This window comes from Merops nubicus, unplaced genomic scaffold (genome assembly GCF_000691845.1).
Source record: "Merops nubicus isolate BGI_N331 unplaced genomic scaffold, ASM69184v1 scaffold3356, whole genome shotgun sequence".
In the NCBI taxonomy this organism is placed as follows: Eukaryota; Metazoa; Chordata; class Aves; order Coraciiformes; family Meropidae; genus Merops; species Merops nubicus.
In genome coordinates, this window is record NW_008615445.1 from 54,920 (window position 1) to 81,783 (window position 26,864).

At 39.6% G+C, this 26,864-nt stretch overlaps 1 protein-coding gene across 1 annotated transcript in view; it reads left to right on the plus strand.

The window, feature by feature from the left end:
* Positions 1–26,069, plus strand: part of LOC103775061 (serine/threonine-protein kinase DCLK1) — a gene marked incomplete at both ends in the record, with an annotated part of 53,153 nt that extends 27,084 nt beyond the window's left edge. The window contains 9 exons of the mRNA XM_008942505.1: positions 3,869–3,953; positions 5,306–5,414; positions 10,273–10,330; positions 11,074–11,193; positions 16,891–17,037; positions 23,393–23,526; positions 24,206–24,283; positions 24,933–25,029; positions 25,989–26,069. Coding sequence (XP_008940753.1) covers positions 3,869–3,953; positions 5,306–5,414; positions 10,273–10,330; positions 11,074–11,193; positions 16,891–17,037; positions 23,393–23,526; positions 24,206–24,283; positions 24,933–25,029; positions 25,989–26,069 — 909 coding nt within the window. The remainder of the gene's footprint in view (positions 1–3,868; positions 3,954–5,305; positions 5,415–10,272; positions 10,331–11,073; positions 11,194–16,890; positions 17,038–23,392; positions 23,527–24,205; positions 24,284–24,932; positions 25,030–25,988) is intronic.
* Between the last annotated feature and the right edge of the window lie 795 nt (positions 26,070–26,864).

The following is a 26,864-nucleotide window of genomic DNA, read 5'->3' on the forward strand; positions in this document are numbered from 1 at the left end:
TTCAAGTGGGACTTTTAAGATGAATTTAGGACAAAGGTGAGTATGGGGAGAGAGAAAACACAGTAATATTTTACTGCCTTTTTTTGTTTGTTTTTTTTTTATGGATTTAGCACAATTTCCACTGAGATACAAACTATTTACAAAACAGTTGCTAAATAAATCTCCCCGTGAGACATGGATGAAACTCTATAGCGCTAACGTTTCCATTCACATCAATGAGATGTGTGGTGTGCTGGCCATCTGTTATATAAACATGAATAGGATCTGAAATCCTTACACCAAAGACTTGATGTTTTTATGCCATCGCTTTTATGGAGGTGTGCCATAAAAATGACCATGTGCTGGCAACCTGTGTAACTGGACCCCTTTAAATCTGTGTAGAAGTGATGACATTTCAAACACCTCAGCATCTCTTAAAATTAAAACAGCTAATTGCATTAGGGTCTGTGTGTTGAAGAGATTATACTCTTGCTTAGAGTTTGTTTTTCCCCTCTCCCCATCTGCAATATCCCTGATGGGGTCCACAGCTGTGAGAGCAACAGTGTGCACGACAGACTGCCTCACGATTGGCAAGCCAACTGGAAGGAACACCGAGACCCACAAGGATTGCTGGACCCGGAGGGCTTTCAGTTTGTGAGAACAACGAGCTAATTAAAGTCTAAATAAATGGAATGTCCTTCTAGCTGAAGTAAAGAGAGATAAATAAATAAGTGGCTGCATGTTGTTCCAGAGGACTGAATAAAGATGGAAATATTTGTGTTGTGTTTACCTAGTAACGTCTCTTTGCTTGTGAAAGGGGGTCTGTCAGCAGACTTGGTGAATAGATGCAAATGCACAGCCCCTGATTTCTTTTTAATCTGTTGTTTTAATAGGATGGCTTCAGCAAAGATAATTAAAAGAATGTATTTTCTCCATATTTTTCAATTAATTTAAAGAGTTTAAAATTTTAGAAATCTCAGTATGTCTTTTTAGCAAATGTCTTCTTAGCTACCTCTTTCTTGTCACTGGCAAGCTCTGCTTCCACTGACACACTGCTGCTGTGCAAGCAGATCTCACTGAAAGGGCTGTGTGCTTTGTTTGCAAACCTGTGGCACAGTATATGCTACTAATGCATCACTTCAGCTTTTCAGTTATGAATATCATCTCAGACTTCCCATCCTTATGTAATCTCAATAAGAAAAGAAATAGGGGCACTTAAAAATTGAATTGGTATTTTATTTCCTTGCAATTTTCTATGGGGCACTTCTATTCAGTTTGCTTAACTAAAGCTAGGCTAAATACATATTTAGGGAACTATACCTAAGACAGCTATTTAAGAGTAAATTTAATTTCAGTCATGTATAGGCTATTAAGACTATTTGTATTTAAAGTGAGGCACTTCCTGAAGTGCTTTGCTGAAATCGGCCCTCGAAGGAGTCTAAATTTGGAAGGAATGAGCAGTTGCCGTTCTCAGCTAAACCTCATCTTGAGGGTCCTGGAGAAATTAGGTTCCAAATTAGAAATCTGAGTCTCTCTAGGCACCCATTCTGAGAAGATGTGGCCACCAAGTTGGGTTTCATTTTTCACGCCTCCCGTTCTCACAAATGAGAACAATTGGAGTGAGAGTCCATAAAGAAAGCTGCAGTGCTGTGCAGGCAGCAGTCTTGACCTAACCTCTGCTGAAACGTGTAATCTCACTATTTAAAATACAAAAAGCTGGATAAAGTAGTTGTGAAAATCTATCAGTAACCTTTTTGCATTGTACTCCTTAAATGTTGTAAAAATTCATTCCTTATTGTATATGTGGCAAATATTAAATGTACTTAAATTGTAATTCCTTTAAGAATATACAGTCAAGTGGGAAAAACAGTAAGAAATTGGATGCTTGGTCTAGGAAAACAAAGAGGCACAGCAGAATGAGTAGAGAAAACATGTTTTTCTGCTTATTTCACGAGCAGGAGGGTAAAGGAAACAATTCTCTCATTACACGTGTATAAGAATAGGCTTTGAGAGTGACTTCTCCAGGCATGAGAACTCCTAGCATTTTCCAGTTACCTTGATCTTCATCTACTCGTTTGTTCAAAAATGACCCAGAGGTAAGTTTTTACTGAGACATCCTGCAGAGTTTAGCACAGGAATAGCACATACATAAACATGTCCTAATCATGAAACAAGGGCAGCAATATCTTAACAAACTGAATAAATCAGTCAGTGCTCAATTCTTTTGTCAAGAGGCAGCAAAAGTAGTCCAAAAACTGATTAATGAAATTTTTAATTCTGCTCAAAGCTCAGAAGAAATGCTTGGATGGATGAAAAGAATGAACTGGAGTTGATTAAAAGAAAAAAAAAAAAAAAAAAGGCAGAGAATCTCTTGGTAGATGAGATGTGCAAGCTCTCAGGATTATTTAGTGAAAAATAGACCAAGTTCATCCTTTGCCTTAATCAACTGACCTTAATCTATTGTGGGAGAAATTAAAAGTTAGTCTGTTCAAATGAACTCAGCATACTGGTCAGCTTTTCACGCTGCTGACTGCCTTCTCCCTGGCTCCACACCCTGCAAAAATCCCAACTGCTGCATCAGTAGTTATTCTTGCTCCAGTCTTCAGCTGTGCTCTGAGGTGGCAGAGGAGAGAGAACATTCCAAAGAAGCTGTGTTAAATTTGTTAAGTGGATTGGCACCCTGATTGTGAGCATCTAGGTACCTCACAGACACAGACAAGGAACTGGTAGTGTTAGTTATGTGTAGTGCAGCCTGTAATATATGTAATACGTAGATTGAAGGAGGTAATTAAATACTGCAGCACTTTTTAACCTTGCAGCATGTGAACTATGTGAACTATGTGAACCCAAGAGAGTTTTAGCTTTGGAAATCTTCTGAATTCCTCCCACTTATGTTGCAACACAAGGACCTGAGGAAATGCTCAGTTTTTCTGTAAGTTTTAAGGGCCAGTTACATTTGTAACAACTTCTGTTTTCCTTTGAAAATGGGTGAATGCTGAAGATGGCCTTGTATAATTGTTACACAGCACAGGATAAGAGTTTGGGGTGAAATTCCAGTCCATCCCATATGTCTGTGTAGTTTTATCCATCTAGATATGTAATGAAGCAGTCTTCCTAAAGTATATGCCTAGAGTCTATATGTAATTATAGACACTGATAGATGCTTTGGAAGGCTTCCCTGGTAAGATCCTGCCTGCTGTACTGCTGGCATCCAAGCTGGGTGGTTACAAGACTCCTGGAGACTAGACATACCATCCTCCCCCCATTAGCTGTAAAGGCAAACTTAGACACTTGCTCTACAACTACTTAAACCAAGGTACAGACTCATGCCTCAAATGAGCTGTATCAAATCAAATGCTTTTCCAAAAAAGCAAATGTTAATCACCCTGTCATTTTATTTTCTCCATACATTATCATAATGATTTCTACTTCCTAGAACACACCTGGGGAGGATTTCATCAGAGGGAGGTTTGCCAAAGGGAGGAATTCTGCCCATTACAAAGCCAACAGATGTTTGTGCTTCTCGTGCCTGCTGGGTTAGTGGTGTCACAGAAAGCTGCGTCCTGCCTGCAGAGGGCATACAGCTCCTCAGCTTTCTCTGCCAAAATGTGTGTGGAACAGGGAGACAGACACTAATGGACCATATATAAAAGTATTACTGCACATGATGGATCAGGGATATCTCCATTTATGCAGTGGCATCAACAGTGCAATTTCAGTGGAAAAACTGGACTCTTCCCAAGCATCTGCATAGCCATCTACCAAAGTAAACTGATACTTTGCATAGGGAACGCTGAAGACTCCAGGATGCCTGTGCAGTGGGAATGTGCTGCAAGTACCCGTGCTCCTTAAAATTCATCTGTTCTCATTTGTGTCTCTCCATTTTCAGAGCTCCCAACACAGTGGCTCCTCTACCTCATTAGCATCCACCAAAGTTTGCAGCTCTATGGATGAGAATGATGGACCTGCAGAAGGTAACGTTTGCAGGCTGACGTTGCGGAGCAGTCAGTGATAACAGCAGCTCTGTAGGAAATGAGTCATTCTTCCTGCAGGAGAAAGTGGGAGCACTGCGGGCTGGATGACTCCGTCAGGAGCCTCCTCAGTCTATAGCAAACCAGTTAGGCTCACTCTGGATTAGATTTGATCCAGACATCACTATTCAGAGGTGGTTTAGCTGCAGTATATTCAAGATACTAGTTCTGCAGGTGACACAGTGCAGACGGGATTACCTCAGTAATTTTTTCTCTCATCTTGTCATGGTACTAAAGAGCATACTGCAGTCCTGGGTCTGTACTCAAGAATTACTAATCTCACTCCAAACAAGGCTTTGAGCAACTGGCTCAGGGATGGTGTCTGCTCAGATGCTGCCAGTTCACACGCACATATACGTAAGTGTGTGTCTGTGCTCCCCTCTGACAGTAACTCTTCCTGCTGCCTGTGAATCCAGGCAAAACCCAGCCTCCTGCTTCTGCCATAACGTTCACTTTTAGTCCTGAACTGGAACAAAGGGCAGATAACGATACAGTTAAAGACACTGTCTGAAAGGGTGTAAATTCAAGTCACATTTCTGAGAGGCATTTTTTTTACGTTGCGATATTTCTACAGTAGTTTGTATCAGCTGCACTTTACTGTCAGCTTTTAGAGGCATGTTAGATATTTGTAACATGCTATTTCAAATACATTTAAAAATAATGGTACATGAATGAGCACTAAAACACATGAAACTACAACCTTTTCTTGTGCTTAAACACTGTGTAATGCAATTTTACCTAAACATCTGGTGCCCAGGTTGCATGCGAGGTAGTATTATTGAGAACATTTGTTTAAAAACTAAATATTTAATATTGGGGGAGGGGGAGAACTAGCACTTAGCACATGAGGAGTTTTATGGATGTCTCAGTTTACAGGATGTAATAAAATAAGTGCTTGAGTGTTGGACCTCTTTGGTACATATATTTAATCATGCTGTGTCAAGGAGTTCCAACCCTCTTTGGAGGCTGGTCTGCGCTTGTGCAGAGGCCTTTTCATAATTAAAAAAATACAATTTTGGTTTTGTCCTGGGGTCATATTGCAATGGGAATGGTAAACTATGTAACACTCGAATGGTGGTATGTTTGAGCCCCCAGAAGTCTTATTTTTCATTATTGTATCTGTGTGAAACCTGTTGAGTATATACAATGTCAGCAGCATGGTTTCACTGTACAGTAAGTGAGATACTGACTCTGAATGGCTTCCAGGCTCCTAGACCATAGACTTAAAATGCATGTTATGTGCAACATCTGTGTTTCCTTCACTAACAATAAAAATGTACTAATGATTCTTTCAGAAGTGTTGGAGGAAGGTTTCCAGGTTCCAGCGTCGATAGCAGAACGATATAAAGTTGGAAGGACTATAGGAGATGGAAATTTTGCTATTGTGAAGGAGTGTATAGAAAGGTGAGGAGGATAATATGCTTGTTGCTTTCAAAATGATCATTCATGTCATGCTTTTTCTAGGTCATGTCGTTATTTGTAGAGTACAGGACGTGTAATAAGGTAATGTCTCAATCCCAGATGGAAAAAACAGACTAATGTCCTCTCATATGAGAAAAGAGTGAGTCTTAAAACACAATCTATGAATTTAATTCTTTGTGGTTTGGTTTTGGTCTTTTTTTTTTCTGCTGCAGCCCACATAATTTTACCAGTTCTTTCTGTTAAATCCTTCTTGTTGCACTGAAACAATTTCATTAGAGCAATGAAATTTTTCACATGTAGGAGCATTCTGTAAAGATGTCAAGAAGTTTTGTGTGAGCAGTGTAGTGGTGGTGGTCAGCACAAAGAGCTGATTTTGGATCTCTGGATTCTGCCATCGGACCCTGAGGAGTAACCTCTTCCATGTTTATCTTTAACTAAATGGACATCTCTCTCCTGCTTGCCTGCTTTATTCCATTACATGATCTCCAGCCAGCTTTAGGAGCTTCTTCTGCAGACATCAAAATCTAACTTCTTTGGTGTCCTTTACTGTTAAGAGGTGAGAACAGTCACCTTTAAAGTCTGATTTTAGACATCCACTCCAGATTAGGGAAGTCACAAGTCACTTCAAACGTCAGTGTTGCTGAAAGTGTTCAGACTGACTAGCTCAGGTGTTGGTTTCAAAATCTGGCCAGGCAGGTCATGAACCAGGTTTGAACTGGCTCTACCCAATGTTAAGAGTGTAAAAAAAAAGGGAACAAAGAGAGAGACACTCCAGGTAGAGCTTCAGGTGCCTTTTGGTGGCATTGTTAAAAGTAGAATATGGAGTAAAAAAGACAGAAGGTACCTGTATGTGAAATGATTCTAAGATTGCTCATGTTAGCTTGTAGCAGCGCAGAGAAAGCAAAAAACTGCCAGAAATAGAGATGTCAGGAAAAAAAAAAAAAGAACAATAGAGATGTCAAAGTCTGATAATGAAATTCCATGAATGAAGTTTTATATTCCTTATTACCATATCCTAGAGAGGAGACTCTTACAGAAGACTGTAACCTCACCTTTGGCCTCAAGCAAAGAACTTTTGCTCTTTAGCCTGTAAGAATGTGATATTAACCCTAGAGAGTAAGTCAAGATTAGATCTCATGGCAGAAGATGATAAATTAGCTTGGCTGGTTTTAAAGTAGAGTCTCTCTGGAAGAAGGCAGGTCCCACTCTGCATCTGAAAGAGTCTGGCAGGTCAGAAACCACGAAGACAGCTGTTGAAGAAAGGAGGAAGAATGGATTCTGTATCAGCTGACAGTGTGTTTGTGGGACTTGGCCAAAGCTCTTGTGAGACCTTTAGAGGTCTGTCAGTTTGTAGTGGAGTTGGTCATCTGGAGGGTGATGGCTGTTCAGATCAAACCCCAGGGTCTGAACACTAAACTGGGTAACATGGAAACCTAGAGGAAGGAGAACAAAACACTATGAAAGCAAGAAAACACTGTAAAATGCTATGGAGGGGGCATGGCTGATGAAAAACATGGGTGAGAACATACAGCCAAGAAAAGAGAAAAAAGCAAACTAAAAGAGTGAATAGTGACTGAGAGAAACAGATTGCAAGACAACAGAACAAAAGTTGAGGTTTTGATACACTGTCATTCAACTGAAAATGCCAGTTGTGCTGAGAGACAGTTCAAATCTGCTAGTGTGCATTTTATAACTTTCTCAACCTGAGAAAAAATACATAAACAAAACTAAATGTGTCCCACCACACCTAAAATTAATAGTGATCCTTGAGAATTTAAATGCAAACTGTTTCCTGTCCTCTTGTCTCTCCCACTGGTCCCAGAAGTACCCAATGGCATGACATATCTAGTGAATATGTGCTCAGCTAGCACAATTACTTGGGTATTTCCATACATACTCTGTGGTCTCTGAGCTATACCATTCCATAGATCCCATGTATATCAGAGAGTTATGACTTTGGCAGAGCTTGAAAATTAAAGTGGAATTATTTCTGTTACTTCCTACTTCTAAAGCAGTATGCCCTTGCCATCACAAGTGTAGAAGGAGAAATTAAAGGCTCAGAGAGTAAATTAAAGCCAGTACAGGTAAAAACCCTTCAAAAACATTCTTCACGGTCTTTCTAAGCAAAAAACACCTCACTTCAAAGTCTGATATGTCCATCATTTGCAGAGCCAGAATTGATGGGGTGATACTTGGAACAGAGGACTTTTCCACTTTCTTCTGATGTACAATTCCTGTGTGCATTAGACTTCAAAGGAGTGGCGCCGTGAGGTGTTGAGCAAGTAGGAATGGGTCTTGTTAAACATCTTCCCTGCTCACGTGGCTGCTCCTCCCTCGCCGTGGAGACCAGCCCGTGTGTGTTGGTCAGCCACTCTGACATCTTCAACGCCTTCACAGGTGGTTTTCTCTGACAACGAGCACTCCAGAGAGGAACCAAAAACCATCTTCAAAATTTTCATAGGACAACTTTTAAATCCTGGTCTGTGCCTCTGAGAATGAATGGGCACACACACACACACACACACACACACAAATACATTTAATGGCATACAAAAATAATGAAGATAGAGTTTTGTCCCCAGTGCAATGGAAATCTCATTGAAATTTAAAAAAGCTTAAGCCGGTCAGGGAACGTGGCACCGAGCCCTGCCCTAGAGAGCCCTGTTCTGAAATAGAGATATACCCCTGTGCCCTGCAGTAGTGCTGTGTGTCCAGGCTTTTATCCAGCCATAATGTGTTTCCCACTTCTAGTGGCATCATTTATTGTTTGGGTTGAGTGATAGTTGAGAGGTGACATGCCCATTTCACTGAGAGTTTCTGGTGTGGCATTTTTTGGCAGGCGTGCAAGTCGCAGTGCTGCTGACAGCCTGTGGTTCTGCAGCTTTTTAGGGGAAAGGATTTGCATTATCTTAGCTTTAATTTTCCTTTTACCAAAACAAAGAGCAGTCAGAGTTGTCATCTGCTCGTTACCTATCTGCTCCATCATATGTGCAATTTGTCCTGGCGTGGTTTTATATGTGTTCATTTTTAACTTTCAGATACTTCCAAATTCTGACATTTCCTCACTAGCTCAGATTTCCCAGTGTTTTGGAGTATATGGAGTCTCCCATGGCCAACAAAAACCATCAATTTCCTTTCTCATGACAGAAAGGAAGCATTCTTAAGACAACCAAACAGCTTGAAAGAGACTCTTATTGAAAGAGGGCATATTTTGTCTGAGTCTGAACCCCAGATATCTTAATTTCTAACACTCCTTCTCCTACCTCCTCCTTCAGTTCCCAAACAATAGTGTCCATCTCTCTGCCTGTCCCCTTACTGAGGGAGGACTGTAGCCACCAAACAGCAGCCCCAGGAAGGGGCACCTCACGTGGAGTGTGGCCCATTTCTGGGACCTCTAGCATTAAACCTCTTTGTGGGGGAGGATAAATATGAGAATTTTTTAATATTTCTTAAGCTTAAACAGGTGTTCTGTGCTTTTTTCCCTAAGTCATAAACCTCATCATCCAGTGTGTTTTCTTTGCACAGCTTTTAACTGATGCCTTAATACAGGCTGGTTTTCCTCCCCGCTGACCTGGGAACACAAAAAGAATTAATATTTTGGGGTTATTATTTTTTTTCTTTTTCCTAAAGTATGCATTTTCCCTTAAATTAATTCCTAATGGTACATCATTGCAGAGTTCTCCATGCTGAAATGTGGCAATGAATATGCCCAGTCATTTTCCTGATGCAGTGTTTTGAGTTTATGACTCACTTTGCATGTCCTGTTTGACAGACTGTGCACATTTTTAGGCACATTCATTTCTCTATTTAGCTTCTAGATCAATATAATGTATCAGTTTAACTATGTTTTGCTAAATGAAGAATGAAAAAAAATCACCCCATATGCCTGAGAGGTTATTTCTTTCATTATTTTTTTAACCAAACATATGCCTAAGAGCAATGTAATAGACTTTTGTAAACTATTTAGGTTTTTATTACAAAATGAAAGTATTTCAGGAAGAGCTTTTTCTTGTATTGCCTATTCTGCATTTAATCTTAAAGTGAAACTAGAGCTTGTGCACAGAGCCTCCTGGTTTCATCCTTACAGACATATTTTGGTTTTGTAACTTAAAAAATGGAACTTAATACTGTTAACTTGTGTACAAGCTTATTCTTTTATGTTAGCATTCTATATAACAAGCATCTCTATATATGTGGTAGTAATAAATACTGAATGGTTAAAAGCCCCAAAACTAAAGAGGAAAAGTGTTCTCATCCTGATTTTCCGTAATTTCTTACTGTGTCCAGAACCTTTCATGTTCTGTCCTATAAACATCATATTTAACAATGCTAAGTATCTTATACTTAGTGAACACATAAAATATTATTGTAAGGAATGACTTCTTTATCATAGCAATTTTGAGTGCAGATGTGCATGCAAACAAACTCCTTTTCATTGTAAGTAAAAACCAGAAGTATTTTCCAATGCTTTTGGGGTTTTTTTTAGTATAATAGCAAACAAAAAATTTGTTTTGAAAATATTTGTCTCTGTAAATACTATATAATATTTTTACATAAAACTGCAGAAGAGATAGCAATTACCATAACAAAATGAAAAAAAAATCAAGTGGTTTTGGTTTAAAAACATTAAAATGTCTGCTTTTTTCTCAGGCACAGGTATTCAATAAATTTGGCTCAAGTTCACAATTACAGTCAAATCCAAGCTTCATTTCTTGACAAAACAAATACTTGAGTAGAATTCTTGCCCAGACTTACTGTGCTCAAATGGAAAATATAAATTTGACTTATAAAAATATGCAATGTGATTGAACACACAATTTTTTCTTTTCTTGTTCCTCAGATCAACTGCTAGAGAATATGCTCTGAAAATAATCAAAAAAAGTAAATGCAGAGGAAAAGTAAGTACAAAAAAAAATCTTATGAGACCAAAAGATTTTATTTTTTTTTCAAGAAACATTTTGTGAGAGATCAGTTTGGGAAGCTGTCAGTATTTGTCTTCTTCCTGACAAGTGTTAGAATCTTTTTGGGTGAAGCCTTTGCCAGTCCCCTGCAGACCCTTGGAGTATCAATGTAAAAGGCTGCAGTGGATGCATGTGTTGAATCCACAGTTGTTTGGTTGTGTGTGGGCACTCCCCTTGCTCTTTACCCCTCTAGTTAGGTCCTCTAACTTTCATCATTCCAGATGTTATAGAAAACAGAAAAATAATACTAATAATTATAACAACACTGGTCACTGTCTAAACAGTGTGCAAGGTTCATCAAATTGATGTCAGTTTTATACCAAGTGACTGTTAGCCTCTGAAATCTGTAACAAAAGATTTTCTGAGAAGATGCTCTCATACTGTTAAATCAAAAGATTCTGCATCAGAGAAAAAATTTAAGAAGTTTCCATATTTAACTTTTCTCTGCATCAGAAATGTCTTTTCCTCCATCTCTTTATGTTCTACTCTCTGTTCTTCTTTCAATTATCACACTGATGTTGTTTCTAGACACATTCCTTCCATATTGCTGGAGGCAACATCTGCTACATTTCTTAAAAACCCCGAAGAACCCACGCAGATCTCAATTCTCTTTGCTTTTTCCACTGTGAAAGTTTTTTCCCACCAACCCATAGTCATTAAAGGTTTCTTTTGTGTGACAGGAACACATGATCCAGAACGAAGTATCTATTTTAAGACGAGTCAAGCATCCCAATATTGTACTTCTGATTGAGGAGATGGACATGCCAACTGAGCTATACCTTGTCATGGAACTTGTAAAGGTGAGTATTTTGTAGACAAGCTATTTATTAGGAATCTTTTCAACCATATTGAAAACTTTCATTGGTACTAAGCTTACAAAATATCATGGAATCACAGAATAGAAAGGGTCTCTGAAGGTGTTTTTTTTTTTTTTCTAGCACTCTAGTGAAAGCTGTATAACACACTGTCAGGTTTGGGGGTTTTTTACATAGCTTTCAAAAATTCTTAATATTTTTCTAACTTTCTGTAAGCCTCCCTCAGAAACTCTCTGTGGACAGTAGCTTGGAGTTCACACAGTTTTACATGCTCCCCCAAAAGAAGTCTCTTTAGAAAGTTTTATTTTAAAGAAATGCACCTGCCTTGAGATGAATTGGAAATACAGTCAGTCCAAAAATCCATAAATACCAGCCTTTGAAATTCAATATTATTTGATGAAATAGAGTTTAATTAAATTTCATTAATTTTTGTTAAATTTAAAAAATTTTACCTGTCTTTTTTTTGCTCTGTGGATTTATATTAACACATTGTCAGGCTTTCCTGTTTGATAATAATCTAAATTTAAGCTGGAAAACGGGGAAGTGAAAGAGAAAAACCTGTTATTTAAAGCATGGTCCTGTTCTGAACAGTAAGTTTGCAAATGCAGTATTTTATATTTAGGATCCTATTTATTCCTTCATAATAACTTCCAGATCTTATGCATTTATTTCACTCACTGGTGGAATTACCTATTCATACAGGATTATAAAACTCAGAGCAGGTCATCTCTTGCCCTCATACTGTCAACAGTGCAGGAAGTATGAATTTAGCTCTCAGTGCTGGTACTAATAGGCAAGTATGTCACTGTGCATAAAAGGTGGTGAAAATACATTTGAGTAAATTGTACAAATTAGGACAGAAAACTGCTGAGGATGTCTTGTCCTCCATATTTAGTTTAACAGAATATACCTGTTTTTGCACACTCACTAATGGGATTACCAATTCTCCTTCCTTCCTCAGCCATTCTGTGGGAGGGAGATCTTTCCAAAAGTCACCTCCATTTCTGTAGCTTGATCAGCACATTCTCCTGGGGCAGCCCATCGTGCCTATGCCTGGGAAATCCACATTTTTAAGTGTTTAAGGACAAATATTACAATAAAGCTGTGCAGCAGCAGCATTTTTATGCAGGCCTGTTGTATGTGTGTGCTCAACACTTGTAGGCAAGTCAGGCTCTCTGAAGCCTGACACCCAGATCGCTTCCACTTATCCTAAATTCAAAGTCTGGTCACCTTCAGTAGGCATCCTCTGTATCCATGGTTAGAAACAGGCACCACCAGAGGTCGTGAGAGAAAGTGATTTTGGCAAGCAAGATTGATACCTGCTTTGCTCAGAGGGATTAGGGGATACTCTCCATGTAGGCACTTCGCTGAGAAGTTAGATAGGATGACCCCAGGTCTAAATGTTTCCCGAAACATTTAGAGAAACTCTCAATCTCTGGGCTGGAATACAAAAGCAAAGAGAATTAAAAGCTTATTGGTTTGTTCCATTATCCCCTATGCTCCTTGGCAGCAGCAGTGACACAAGTCGTGTTCCCAGTGCAGAGCTGGGAGGCTGCCAAGTGTGGCCCATGGGTGGATGGCCACAGCTTTTCCCTGTTCTTGTGGCAGGCTGGACAGCCTTGTTATCCCTGAGAAGCTCAGGCCATGTCCCACATTTTAGGACTTGGCAACATTGTCCTTTTAGGTTTGAGCCTGCCAGATGCCCTACTTGGCTTGAGTGGTGCTATGGAGCTTATGGCCCCATTAACCCTACTGTCCACCACCTCCAAACTCTGAGGAAGCACACTGGGACATGCACGTGGCAAGGAGCTGACAGAGTACTCAGCATCCCCTTTTTGTCTCTGATGGAGAGGTTTAGTCCTAAGGAAAAAGCAAAATACTGGCACTCTTCCCCACCACGAATCCCTCTGTGGAACTATTGCCAGAAGAATTTCACCACCATTTTCATAGTTGCAGCCCTCTCTTGCACTCAGGAGTGCAGTGTGGACTACCACAGCTTCAGATCAGATGCCATTAGCCATCTAATGCTATTCTGATCATAGTTGCTGCTCTTTGCTATGATGTGAGCTCACTCTGAGGTCCATTCTACAGTAGGTTTTTCCCAGTGTCCATGAGAGCTTGTTCAAAGGTACCTTGATACTCTTGCACAGCACTGGATTCTAACGTAGCCACAGCTCCAGCCTGCGTTGACAAATCCTTCATCTTGGCCCCATGAGGTGTGCTAAGAAGTAAAAGCTGTGCCTTGTCTAACATGCCAAGATGTAAGCACATAGCTGGTTTTATGGGTGCAACCTGCTGTGCTATTCATGCTTGAAAAATGTTCAAACTGTAGTCTCCAGTGGATTTTTAATCAGAGTCATATGCAGATAAATAAGAAAGGAGGGGACAGACAACTCTCAACAAAATAAGTAGCCTAAGAGATGTATATGAAGAAAACCATCCATTATATTCACTTTTGTTTGGAAAAATCTGTTTTCTTGCACAGTTTCTTCTTTACTCTTCAAGGTTACTGCACCTAATAAGATTTTTATGCTTTTAAAAGGGCTTTATAGACATCTCTGGAGTTCAGATATCCTAGAGAACACTGTTCTAATCATCTTTATTTTTATCTGGAATAATAGAAGAACTTTAGGAGAAATATTCTGATCCTGGGAAATCATCTTTGTTTCTTTGAAGCAAACATATATTCCTTAATATTGAATTAAAAAAAAAGAAAAGAAAAAAAGTGCCTTGTTATATTTTATGGGCACCAGGGAAGGTTTTCCTGGAAAGACATTAATTGCTAATTCACCAATTGCTGACTGTTACCATTTCATAGTGTGCACTGCTAGAATTCATTAACCATCTGTTATTGACTGACTTTTGAAAACCTGACTTTAAATCAAACTCACAGACAGCAAAGAAATTCAAGGAGAAAAGGCTTGATACTGCAGAGCACGGTTTCAGTTAATACCACCCTGCATTAATTGGCAGTAACATGTTTGACACAAGTGGCTGCTGCAGATACTGCCCTCACCTCGTGGTGGATAAGCCAGTCACTGCTTTGTAAAGTGTAAGAAAAAGCACATCATAAATACAAATATAAACACGTTGCAAGTGGTGCTTGTAAAAGGAAGCAAGGACCTGGGTTCTGGCACGTTGCCTTTTTACACACTGAAACAAAATTGTTATTCAAACCTAACAGGGGTTTGGCCAATTTAACAAGCAAGATTTATTGCAGAGTTGCCTTTATTGCTCCAGGATATGATTTCACTTTTGCAGAAGAAAAGAGAGATTATATCATTTACATAACAAGGTAATAAATAAATAATTGGTTGCTGTACTTCCAAGTCCTACTTCCTCACGCTCGCAGATGATAAAAACTGCATTCAGATGTTGTGGGTCCCAGGTCGCTCCAGAAGAGGGGATTTAAGGCTGAAATGTCATCCTGAACTCACCCCTTGTGCCTGAGTAAATGATAGTGACCTGCTGTGTGGATCAGCTAAGCAGAACCTTGCAGGTTAAAGTGCTCTTCAGGGAAAGGGAAGTCTGAAAACAATTCTGCCTGATACAGCTGTCAGCTCTGTTAACTCTTTCCAGGGTATCACTTTTCTTTCAGCTGCAGAGAACCCCACAGACTAAATATGTGCTCACTTTTCTTAGCAGGCTACCTGGTGAGAAACTTTACAGGGTAAAGGAGACTGCTTGTATGGAGAAAATTATTCTCCTTCAGACTGGCTTGACTGATAACATGCTCTGCAGCCTCCATCTTTTTCTGAGTCTGGGCTTTTCTTGTGCATAAACATTTCTTCTTTTTTTTATTCTTGCTTTAGGCCAAAATTTTCCCTTCTCTCTTTAAGATTCGGCTTCTTTCCTCCTTGCCCCTCATATCTCAGCTTGGACTGTTTTCTTTGTTTGGAGGCAGATCTTTTGCTGATGTTATTGACACTTCTTCTGAGCATCTGGAAGGTATTAGATAAGACCAAAGATCTGTCTAATACACTACCTCATGTTAAAAAGCAGCTGGTACAGGGGCTTCACAGGAAGCAGCTTAGAAAAGAAAGATTATTTATCCCACATATTTTGCCACATGCTGATACCTGATACACAGGGATCAGATAATGGCATGAAGTACATGGTATTGTACTTTTGCCAAATATTTGGCCTTTCTCTCTAATCCTTTATCTGGTTTAGCTTGGCCTTTTCCTCCTTCTTTTCCTTAACACTATGTATCTTGATCTATCTTGATCAGTCACCAGTCAGAGGAAGAGGTTTTGATGTGGTCCAGATTTGACAATGGTTGGCTGCAAGTAGTTTGCAAAGCTGGGGTTTTGTATCTACCGTGGGAATAAACCTGCCCTGGAAGACTTCAGCTGTACCTCAACAATACATAATTTTTAATAATTTGGGGGTTTTTAACAGATAATATCTGTTTTCTCACATTTGAGTCTTTGATGACTGTCTTTTCCTACTTTTTTCTTTGTATCTGTGATTTCTGGAATTTTTTTCCTTTTTTTAGTTCTACCACCTCCACCTTTCTTTTAGTGAAAACAGTGTTTATTCTGGAGCTGAGCCCTAGAAGAAACTAGCAAATAACTTGAGGCTGTTGATAAAATCATGAGAGTTGACAAAGCTGAGACTCCTCTGTGGCCTTCAGAAAATACCTACATTTCCCTTAAAATAAAGTCTTCTGTGCTCTTTTTTTCTTGATGCTTTGACTGCAGCAGGGGTGGGGTTTTTTGCCTTGTTTTTGCAGAATTATCCTTTTCCTCCTCTCTTTTAAGTTTCTTGGTCTGTGTTTTCTTTATGGTGATGCTTTGATTTTGGCTAAAGGCCCAATACCTCTAAGTGGTATCACTCAAAAGATGTTTGTTTTTAACTTCTCTCTGCCTAGCTTCCTCCTAAATATCTTCTTTAAACTTTTTTTTTTTTTTTTTATTCCAATCACCTACATGTTCTTCTTCCCACTTGCCAGCTCAGCTCTGGACATATAGTCCAAGTGTCATAGCTGCCTCAGATCCTGGTGAAGATCATTTCTACTTTGAGGACTTCCACTTTATCTTCCTTCCTTCCTTCCTTCCTTCCTTCCTTCCTTCCGTCCTCTCTTTCAGTTAATTTTTAACTGTTTTCCAGTATGAATCTGACATATATGCTGGAAAATTCTTCAGCATTAGCCACAAGAAGCGTCTCACTGTCAAGAACTTCACATCTTGTGTGGAGAAAGTGGTTTCTAAAATCCACATTTTTGAAGTTTTATGAGATGGAAACAGACTTTTAAAATATGCTAGCAGCAATGACAGGTAGCTTTGAGCAAAAAATGATATCAGCCTGTTTGTGATTATAATAAAGACTGGCAAGGGTTAGTACATGGCATTGTGATAGGAAACTATGTAGACGTGCCAGAAATATGCAACAGGGGCTCTGAACACAGAGGTTGGCAAGTGCTGGACAGGTTACAAAAGCAGCAGCAGGTGGAAACAGTTTGCAGTAGAGACTCCAGCCTCTTGGCTGGCCACCTAAGCCATGACAAAAGGTTCTGAATTACTGATATGTTCAGCTGTGGGAGATGCCATTACAGTAGCTATAGTTGATAGCTGCAAGGAAACTGTACTGCTCCTCCCTCCTCCTCCTCTGTAAATGATGCTCCTTGGATTTTTCAGTCATTTCATATGTTGCTCATATGCCATGGTCATTTTGCTCCAGGGAGGAGATCTTTTTGATGCTATCACTTCCACCAACAAATACACGGAGCGAGATGCCAGTGGGATGCTTTACAATCTGGCCAGTGCCATCAAATACCTTCACAGCCTGAACATTGTCCACAGGGATATCAAGCCAGAGAACCTATTGGTAAGTAAAGATTCAGCTTTCAGTATTGTTGATAAGTTGAGAGTGAGAGAAGATCTGCACTTCTCTTCTACTTCCACACCTTCCACATTTATTTCAGCCTGTTGTTCTTTTAATTTTAATCTTAACACTGTAAAGTTCTCCCAAGAGTAACAGCTATTACAAAAAGTACAGTAAGGTAAGATGGTTTGTCTAGACTGTTCCTCAGGACATAGTGGCAGAGTTCTTCTGGTGATTACTAGAAGTGACCTTTGAGTCAGCTGCAGTATAATTTCAAGCTTCTCATAAATACAAAGGTGTTCTGTCCTCAGTAGACTATTCTGTACTTTTGCAGCTTCCTAAGTAATTCTCAGCAGTTAATTTAAAAAAGTAGTTGATATAAATATTATGGACCACAAGATGGGGTCTGTAGGGACACAGTCCCTCCCACTCTAAAAGACCAGGTTTGTGATCACCTGAAGAATCTGAACATACATAAGTCTGCAGGACCTGATGAGTTGCATCCCAGAATCCTGAGGTAATTGTTTGACGTAGTCGCCAAGCCACTCCCCATGATGTCTGAAAAGTCATGTCAGTCAGCTGAAGTCCCTGGTGACTGCAAAAAGGGAAACATTGCAGCTATTTTTAGAAAGGGTAAAGAAGAGGATACTGTGAACTATCATCCTGTCAGCCTCATCTCTGTGCCTGGGAAATTCATGGGACAGGTCCTCCTAGAAGCTATGCTAAGCTACATGGAGTACAGAGAGATGATTTGAGACAACCAGTGTGGCTTCACCAAGGGCAAGTCCTGCCTGGCCCATCTTGTGGCTTTCTGTGGTGGAATGACTATGTCAGGGGAGAAGGGAAGAACTATGGATGTCGTCTACCTGGACTTTCTGTATGGCCTTTAAATTGGTCCCCCACAACATCCTTCTCTCTAAACTGGACAGATATGGATATGATGAGTAAACTGTTTGGTGGATAAGGAAAGAATTGGTTGGATAGTCACATCCAGAAGGTAGTGGTCAGGGGATTGATGTCCAGATAGAGATGAATAATGAGTGGTGTCCCTCAGGGGTCCATACTGGGACGAGTACTTCTTAATATCTTCTTCAATAACATAGGCAGTGGAATTGAGTGCACTCTCAGCAAGTCTGCAGGTGACACCAAGCAGAGTGGTGCAGCTGACACACAAAAGGGATGCAATGCCACCCAGAGGGACTTGGACAAGCTTGGGAAGTGGGCCTGTGTGAACCTCATGAGGTTCAACAAGGAAAAGCGCCAGGTCCTGTACCTGGTTCAGGGCAACCCCCAGTATCAATACAGGCTGGGAGATGATGGGATTGAAAGCACCCCTGCAGAGATGGACTTAGGGGTACTGATTGATGAAAAGCTGGATATGAGCCAATAATATATGCTCACAGTCCAGAAGGCCAAACCATGTCCTGGGCTTTATCAAAAAAGTGTGGCCAGCAGGCTGAGGGAGGTGATTCTGCCCCTCTGCTCCACTCTGGTGTGACCTCACCTGGAGTACTGTGTGCAGCTCTGGAGCCCTCAACACGAGAAGGACATGAACCTGCCCAAAAAGGTCCAGAGGAAGTCCACAAAGATGATCAGAGGGCTGGAACTCCTCACCTATGAAGAAAGGCTGAGAAAGCTGAAGTTGTTGAGCCTGAGAAGGTCTTGGGGCTTTTCAGTACTTAAAGTGTGTACGTAAGAAAGATGAGAAACAACTTTTTAGCAGAGCCTCTTGTGACAGGACAAGGGGTATTGGCTTTAAATTAAAAAAGGGTAAATTTAGACTAGATAGAATGAAGACATTTTTTACAATGAGGGTGGTGAAACACTTGAACATACAGCCCACAGAAGTGGTAGATGCACCATCTCTGGAAACATTCAACCCCAAGCAATTCTATGAAAAGAAAAAAATAAATTATTCCCTAATCACAGAATACATCAGAGCACAACCAGGAAGACGCTTCACTGACTTTCCTTTCCCTGCTGCATCTCCAAAATAATCCTACAGCACTTTTTATTAAGCCACTTTCCCAGATAGGCAGCCTAAATTTTCCTTTTCCTAACTGAATCTTTATGACCACTGTCCATTGAAGCCAATGAAAACACACCCTGGCAATTAGTCCTTCTGAAAATTTTGCACTCTCGAATGCAGCAATTGTGTTCTCCAGCTTTCTTCTGAGAAATTAATGTCTCCAGATTATTTCACTGTTCTCTGAGTTCTCCCAAACTTGCCAACATGTTCTAATATCAAGATGTCCCAAGCCTCCATATATTCTGCAAACATAAAATGATGTTTCATACCTAGGACATAAGTTTATCAGTTGCGTGCTCTCTGCCATGACTTAGTGCATGTAGTCCTGCTTGACACTGAAGAAGTTTTATGGAAAGTTGACTCAAGTAGATCTCACTAAACTTCTAGGGAGTGGGATCTGTACAGTTGATGCTCCTCTAGTGGCAAGTGCCTTTATAGTTCTGCATGAGGACTCAGCTTGCCCTCATATTCCAGAATCTGCTAAAAACATGTTGTGTAGAAGTTTCACTAAACACTAATGATTGATCCTCCTTTTGCAGTTCTTGTGTTCATAGGTGTCTGTATGCAGTTGTTCTAGCAGTGACGTGCTAGGATTTATTAACACTGTGACCTAGAGTGTGCAGGAGGGTCTTGATCTGGGGCAAGGCATGCCCTGCTGCTCTCTTGGCATGTCTTTCAATGCCTGAAGTCTGACAACAGTAGAGTTAAGCTTTTGGGTAAGAGGGAAAGGTAAACAGGAGACGAGGGCAACTGGGAGAGGATGAGATTTTCCTGCCCAGACATCTCTCTGGTAAATACCCACTACCAGGAATGATCACACCATTTACATTGTATCTGGATTGTTTCTGAGTGATTTTTCCATTGTTGTGTGGATGTAAAGATCCTATGTTGGTTTTGACACTGAGCAGAGAGGATGCAACACTTAACCTCTTGCAGCATCCTAATACTCAAAAGCCAGCAATTCATTCACAAACTAAATTAATGCTCTAAGGTTTATCAGGTCCTTAAAAGAAACAAATGGTATTTTAGAAGAGTGCTCTGGAACTGGCCTTACCTGACCCTTCTACTTTTATCCTCTTATCTGTCAAATGAGATGGGTAGTTCCTTGTCCCAGAAGATTACAGTTCGGGTTATTTTCATGGCATTTATAAAACGCTTGCAAAATGCCATATGAGTCTTAGCCTTCCTGTTGCTAAAGAGCTTCTGCTTGTCTTCTATAGCCTGCATTTCTCTGTAACCCTTCACCAATGCAGTCATGGCAGTATTTTTCCCTTGTTGTTCTTGTGCTGTTGTGCATGTCATTACTGTCATGGTCTTGAACCTGCAAACCCCAGCAGTGTTGCTACAGCAGGTTCTCCTGGCCACCAGTCTGAGAATCAGCCCTTTTCCCTCCACCCTTTTCTAAAGCTGGATGAATTTCAGCTTTAGGTTTAGGGGAGCCTATAACAGGCCTGCCCAAAGTGAGGTAACCAACCAGGGAAGCAGCATCTGCCCAGATAAATACATACCCCAAGGCTAGCAACCCCATTAGCAGAAAAAAAAACAAAAAACAAGCAATAAGTAGGATGAGCAAGGCATGTCAAAAGCTAAAGAGTTTCTACAAGAAAAATATGGGGAGTGAAGGGGAACGTGCTGCTCTAGAGGGAGTGCCCAGAAGAGACTTCTCATCTGGAACCTCCTCATTTTATCTCTTCCCAGCTCAGGGGAGATCTTTACATTGACATTGCTCCTTCTCTCCTTTGGTTTTTCCTTTTCCCCAAAAGTAAATTCAATGCCTGTAACTGATGTGTCCCATCAGCTGCAGACCCTGCTGATAAACCTTTGTGTGTGTGAACCTGTCTAAACATCCTATGTGCAACACCAGTTATTTCTATAAGTGCTTAAATATTCCTTATTATCTTCAAGGCACACAAAGCCCACCTAAGTGTCAGCTGTCCAAGAGTTTAGAGTATGCTGGATACCTGCGATTTTTTAGTGATTTTTTGGTTCTTTAGAGAGTGTCTTCCATGTTTTAATTGGAACATTTTTCATAATTGCTGCTATTTAGCACGTTTATTTTGTCAAGTCACGGGATGTCTTTATAGCCATATAATAAACCCTAGAGAACAACTTCTCTGACTGTTGCCATCTGCACTGATCACAAGAGCAGCTTAGAAAATTCTGACAGTCTTTATAGTAATAGGATACATATGGTGGCACACAATTATGTGTGGCTGCATTCAATTAGTGTTGTACAATTACACAGTTTTATTGCTTAGTTAAAACAGTGAAAGCACTACATAGTGGGTAATTTGCACTAATCCCCATTTCTTTAATTGCCCTTCAGTATTTAAATGCAGTGGAATGTATATAGTGTTTGTTCTGAATAACATGAGCATTAAATTGTCTTTCACATTCCTTGACTGGCAAGTAACATACCACAGCTTCACATTGGGCTCCTTTTTTATATGGAGTTGTAACAGGGTGAGGAAAAGTTACTTTCTTCAGTTTTACAAGTCAACTAAAGTAGTTTTCCAAGGAAGGTAATTCCTGGAAACAGATGGGGCAAAAAAAAAATAGAAAATGCACAGTATGAAATCTTCTGCATTGATAAATATTGACAAACAAGTCTCTTGCATGATCAGTTTCTAGGATATATGTCATGCAAGGCACAGTCTCTTGAAGGAAGGAATTTGTGAACATTCACTAGGTCAACACAACCCAGAGAGGGCTTTGTAAAAGATAACCCTGTGAAATAGAATGTAAGATGCTAATTAGGCTGGATTCAGATCTTGATGTCTGAGTGCACACTTTACATTTTTCATCAAGTGAATATTCAAAGGTCTAGTCTCTAACCTTTAATTAAAACTGTTGTTGAAATTAGATTTATTACTGCCATTTCAGAGAGCACTTTCTTTAGTTTCAGGAACCAGATGTATTTAACAATCTGTGTTTTTAATAAAACCATAATTGCTTTTTTTTTTTCCCAGTGCTTTTCTATAAGCCTGTCTTTTTTTCTGGCTTAGAGGCAAAGAAATGTGAATCCATATCAAATTGCTAGTCCTCTTAAAGATCCAGTTGTATTAGTAAAAATAACAAAAGGAAAGGGGAAGAATTTTGTGTATTCTTGATGTCTGCTTGGGGCTGTATCACCTGTTAGCAGGGATTCAGGACAGAGATGGGTATTCTGTCTAGACATGACTAACTGGAGAGGAGCTCTATAATATAACTAATTATTAGAAAGACTATATGATGCAATAGCTATAACAGATCTGTAGCAAACATTGGCAAGAGACTTCAAGATTTCATTTATAAACCAAGTGAACTGTCCAAAGGTTCATTGTAGAATATGTTGTATTATTGTAAGAAAAACTCTAGCCTCTGCAAATAGATGTAGATAAATATGATTTCTGATGTAGGATAAGCTGCAGTAGCTGGTCAAGATGAGTATTAAGGATGATTTTGGTTTGGTTTGTGAAATATGATACCTTCTGTTTTTGCACAGTGTTACTGTTAATTGTCAGGATATCACCACTGGTGAGCCGGACTGCATGGACTTTTGATTTGGGCTGGAAAAGGATGGTTCCGTTTCTTAAGGTGCTGTTGTGGTAAACAGCATTAAATTATATCATAAACTATTTCAAAATGGGAAGCAAGAGCTCAGATCAGCAGCTGGATTGAAGACTCACAGTCAAGTGTTTGATTTAGATACATTTTAGTCTATTTTTTTATTTTAAACAATATTTTTGAATTTTCCAGTGTTTTCAGGTTTGAGGTTGTCCTTTTATATTGAGCCAGCTTTTAAAATTGTATATATTTTTAGTTGTGTTTCTAGCTTTTTTCTTGTGACTCCATCTTCACTTCCCTTTGTGCCCATACTGCTACTGTGAAGACAATGTTTTAAGGCAGGATTTTCAGGTATACTGATTAACTGCCATATCTATGTCCAGTTATGATGATAGTAACATACCACAAACCTTTAAGCTCTGTTCAAGTATAATTAATAAACTCAAAACCCCTACACTGTGAACTGGCTGTCAGTGGAGAGTTAACCTAGGAGGGTCACTGCTGGTAGGACAGACCTTTGCTTCTGGGCTTTACCTTCTAGCAAGCAGCATGTCCTTTTTTGGCCAGGTGGCAAAGTAAGTCTTTCCCAAATGTCCTGAGTGTATTCAAGGGTAGTTGTCCAAATAGTCTGAGAATTTACAAAGCATGCAGAGAAGTATGTTGTAGGTAAGGAGAAGAAAAAAAGACTATAAATTCAAAGGACCATTTCAGGCAGTTAGTAAATGCTATAGTAGTTGCCTTGATGTTACTGTGTTAAACCTTTGACTTTTCCTCCTGATTTAGGTTTATGAACACCAAGATGGAAGCAAGTCCCTGAAGCTAGGAGATTTTGGCCTAGCAACAATTGTGGATGGACCTCTATATACTGTTTGTGGGACACCAACATATGTAGCTCCAGAAATCATTGCTGAAACTGGGTAAATCTCTTCTGGTGATGTCCTGTACACAGTGGAGCACATTCTCGCCAGTGTGCCAGACAGAACTTCTTGCAATTAAAATTTTTATGCTGCCTTTGCTCGGGTATGATGGAGAATCGTGGCTCATAGAACAATTTAGTTGGAAGGGACCTCTAGAGGCTATCTTGTCCAAACCAGCTCAGAGTAGGGCAAACTTTGGAGTTACATCAAATTCCCCTGCCAACTGTTGGCCTCAAACTTCTCAGCTTAGCACTGAGTTACTAGCTAGCCTTTTACAGATATGATAGAAGTAGTTCTTAAGCTGTCCTGAGACTGCTAACTACTGTTCACTTTATTTTGTTTTGTTATCACACACTGTCCTCTTCTGATTCGTTCTACAGAATAAAGTTTGCTGGCTTGAGCAGCCTGTGTCAGCTTTACAGGCTTTGTGTTGGCATCACTGTCTAACTCAGGAATACAGCATGTCTTCTGTGCACTCCTACATTCTAATCTAATGTAGTTTTAAGATGGAAATGTAAAAAAGATCTGAAAGTGCAATTAGGGTAGGTAGTTAGGAGACAGAGAAAGTTCAGATGAGAATATATAAAAAGCTATTAATAATTCTGAAAATGTTTCCTCTGCTGTTGCACTGTAGTTCACAGGAGTCAGATGTCTCTAACCATGTCTCTCACACTTTTAGATATGGCCTGAAGGTGGACATCTGGGCAGCGGGTGTGATTACTTACATTCTGCTCTGTGGTTTTCCTCCATTCCGTGGGTATGAACTGATCTATTCAACCATCCTTGGTCTGTGGATTGGTCCCTGTGCTGCCTGTGCATTAAGCACAGAGATTCTCATTGTGAAAAAGTTCTCTGCTTACAGGGCTTGTTTTTTCCTGTGCTCTGCATAGTAATTTACACAAACCCCATAAATGTCTGTGATTTTACTATAAAATTTCTGTCTTGTGTTTGTTTACTTTAGTTTTAACTTCATTGCATTACAAAACAAGAGCCTCCATTATGGGTTGTGGGTGCCTTTACCTAGTGTTTGAAATACACAGTGAAATAAGCATCTACTTTCATGGACCAAATACAACATATTTTGTGGTCGGTAAAAGGTAATTAAAATGTAAGACACTTACTTAATAAGGCCATGTCAGAACTTTTGTCCCTCTCAGAGCAATTGCAAAGTTGTTGACAATCCTAAAAGCAAGCAGGTTACCTCAAAAAGAGTGTACCAAATGCATTTTGGTTTATAATCTCACCATTCACACCCATGGTTGCATGCCTGGGGGAATCCACCCCTTCCAAAAGCATACTAAGGGATCGCCAGTTAAAAGCAATTTCAATAAGCCTGTTGAAACCAGCTCTGGAAATAATTTATTTGTGGGGCTTGTTGTTTTTCTTCTTTGGTTTTTACTTTTCAGAAGTGGAGATGACCAAGAAGTGCTTTTTGATCAGATTTTGATGGGACAGGTGGATTTTCCATCTCCATATTGGGACAACGTTTCTGACTCCGCAAAGGTGGGCTATAGTTGATGGTACTTTCTCCTCCAATATTGTTCCCAGTGCCAGTATCTCCTGCATGTTGGTCTTTCACAGTGCTGTATTTGACATGTCTCATAAATCCGCTACACCTATAAATTCCTCTGGGTCACCAAATCTGTTGTCATTTGGTCACTGCCTGTCTATAAGACTCCAGGTGATTCTGAAATGGACCCTGTCTTTATATGATGTCCCACACAACAGAGACATCAACAGCCCTTACTGATCAAGAAAGAATTTAAGTAACTTTGCTTGACCTACAATTCTCTAGCTTGAAAGCTCCCTGGGACTGTACTTCATACGTACTTATGATGGGGACCAGGTACCAGCCTGGAGCCTTTGAATATTATATAATAATATCACAGGGAGGCTGCTTTCCCCTTATTAATCCCATTAGGAGATATGTCTGTTGTTTCTTTCTGTCAAAGAACCAGGCCTTCCATTGCCTGTAACTCAGCATGGCATGAAGTACAGACTTGTTTTGGCCATGAGTTCATGGGCCGTAGCTTCTTGGCACATGACAAAAAGAATATCTTCTATGTCATTTATACAAGAGCTTAAAGTAAATTCTGGATTTGCTGGCTTTTTTCCTACAGAGAAATTGGCTTTTTCTTAATGGGAAGCTAACCTAATTTCATGCGACCATCTGTTTTGTACATCATGTATTAAGTGCCTTTCTCTTAAACAGTGTCTACAGAACTGTAACTCAGAGCTGTCTTCTAGCTTTTCAAGGTACTGTTGGATACTGAATTAAAAGGTCAGCTTGAAGTTCAGCTGTTCATAGTTGTCCTTTTTTTAAAAATAATATATTTCCGCAGTTGGTAGTTCACTCTTTCAAGTACTCTTTCATAATCAGTTGAAGAGCACTTCAGTGCATTAAATGTTGATTTGTTCTTTGAAAATGTTCTTTAAATTTGACCCAGTATTCCATTTCTCAGGAACTTATCACAATGATGCTTCAAGTAGATGTAGATCTGCGATTCTCAGCCCTGCAAGTTCTTGAGCATCCATGGGTTAATGTAAGTATTTTCAAGTTTGTAGATACTGCTTGTAATTTGGCACCTTTAATCTCTTTTCTCTCAAGTCCTTGCTATACATTTTTGGAGCCAGCACATTCTAAAAATGGCACAGATTTAACTGGAAATAAGCTGGGTTACAAGCTGGTTTAGTATATCATACGTACCATGGAGTATTCACTATTTTATGGATACTCAGCTACATTTTCTCTCAAATATTTTGGGGCAGTTTTCAACAAATCACAACCACGCTTGACAAGATTTGTACTTCTAACAATCACCTTGAGGGTTGGGTGACAAATTTTTCTCTCCTAAAATCAGATTGACTCAAAAATCTGGCATTCATGAATAGGAGCTCTTGGAATATAGTCCATAGCGTTAAGCCTACTTGATCTAGCATGAAACAGGGAAAACTTTAGAATTATATTTAGCTTCTGATGTTGAAATATACATATATTTATGTGCAGCCATATCCCTTTAATCTGAGTTAACATAAGATAGCTATTTATGTATCCTGGCTTGTCTCAAACGACATTTCCCATAAAAGTGGTAATCAGTGAAGTGGCATATGGCTAAATCTGACAAAGAATAAAGAAGTTTCTCTTTAATGTTGAGACAAGGACACTACTTAATATTTGTTAATTATTTCAGCCTACTTAATATGTCTTAAAATATTTGGATGACAAGCAAGAAAAATTTGAGAAAATCCAGATTTAAATTCAGAAGGGAAGATTGAGAAAAGAAATACAAGTCGGATGACCAGAGAAAAAGAAATTAAAGGAGGAAGGAATAATGTTA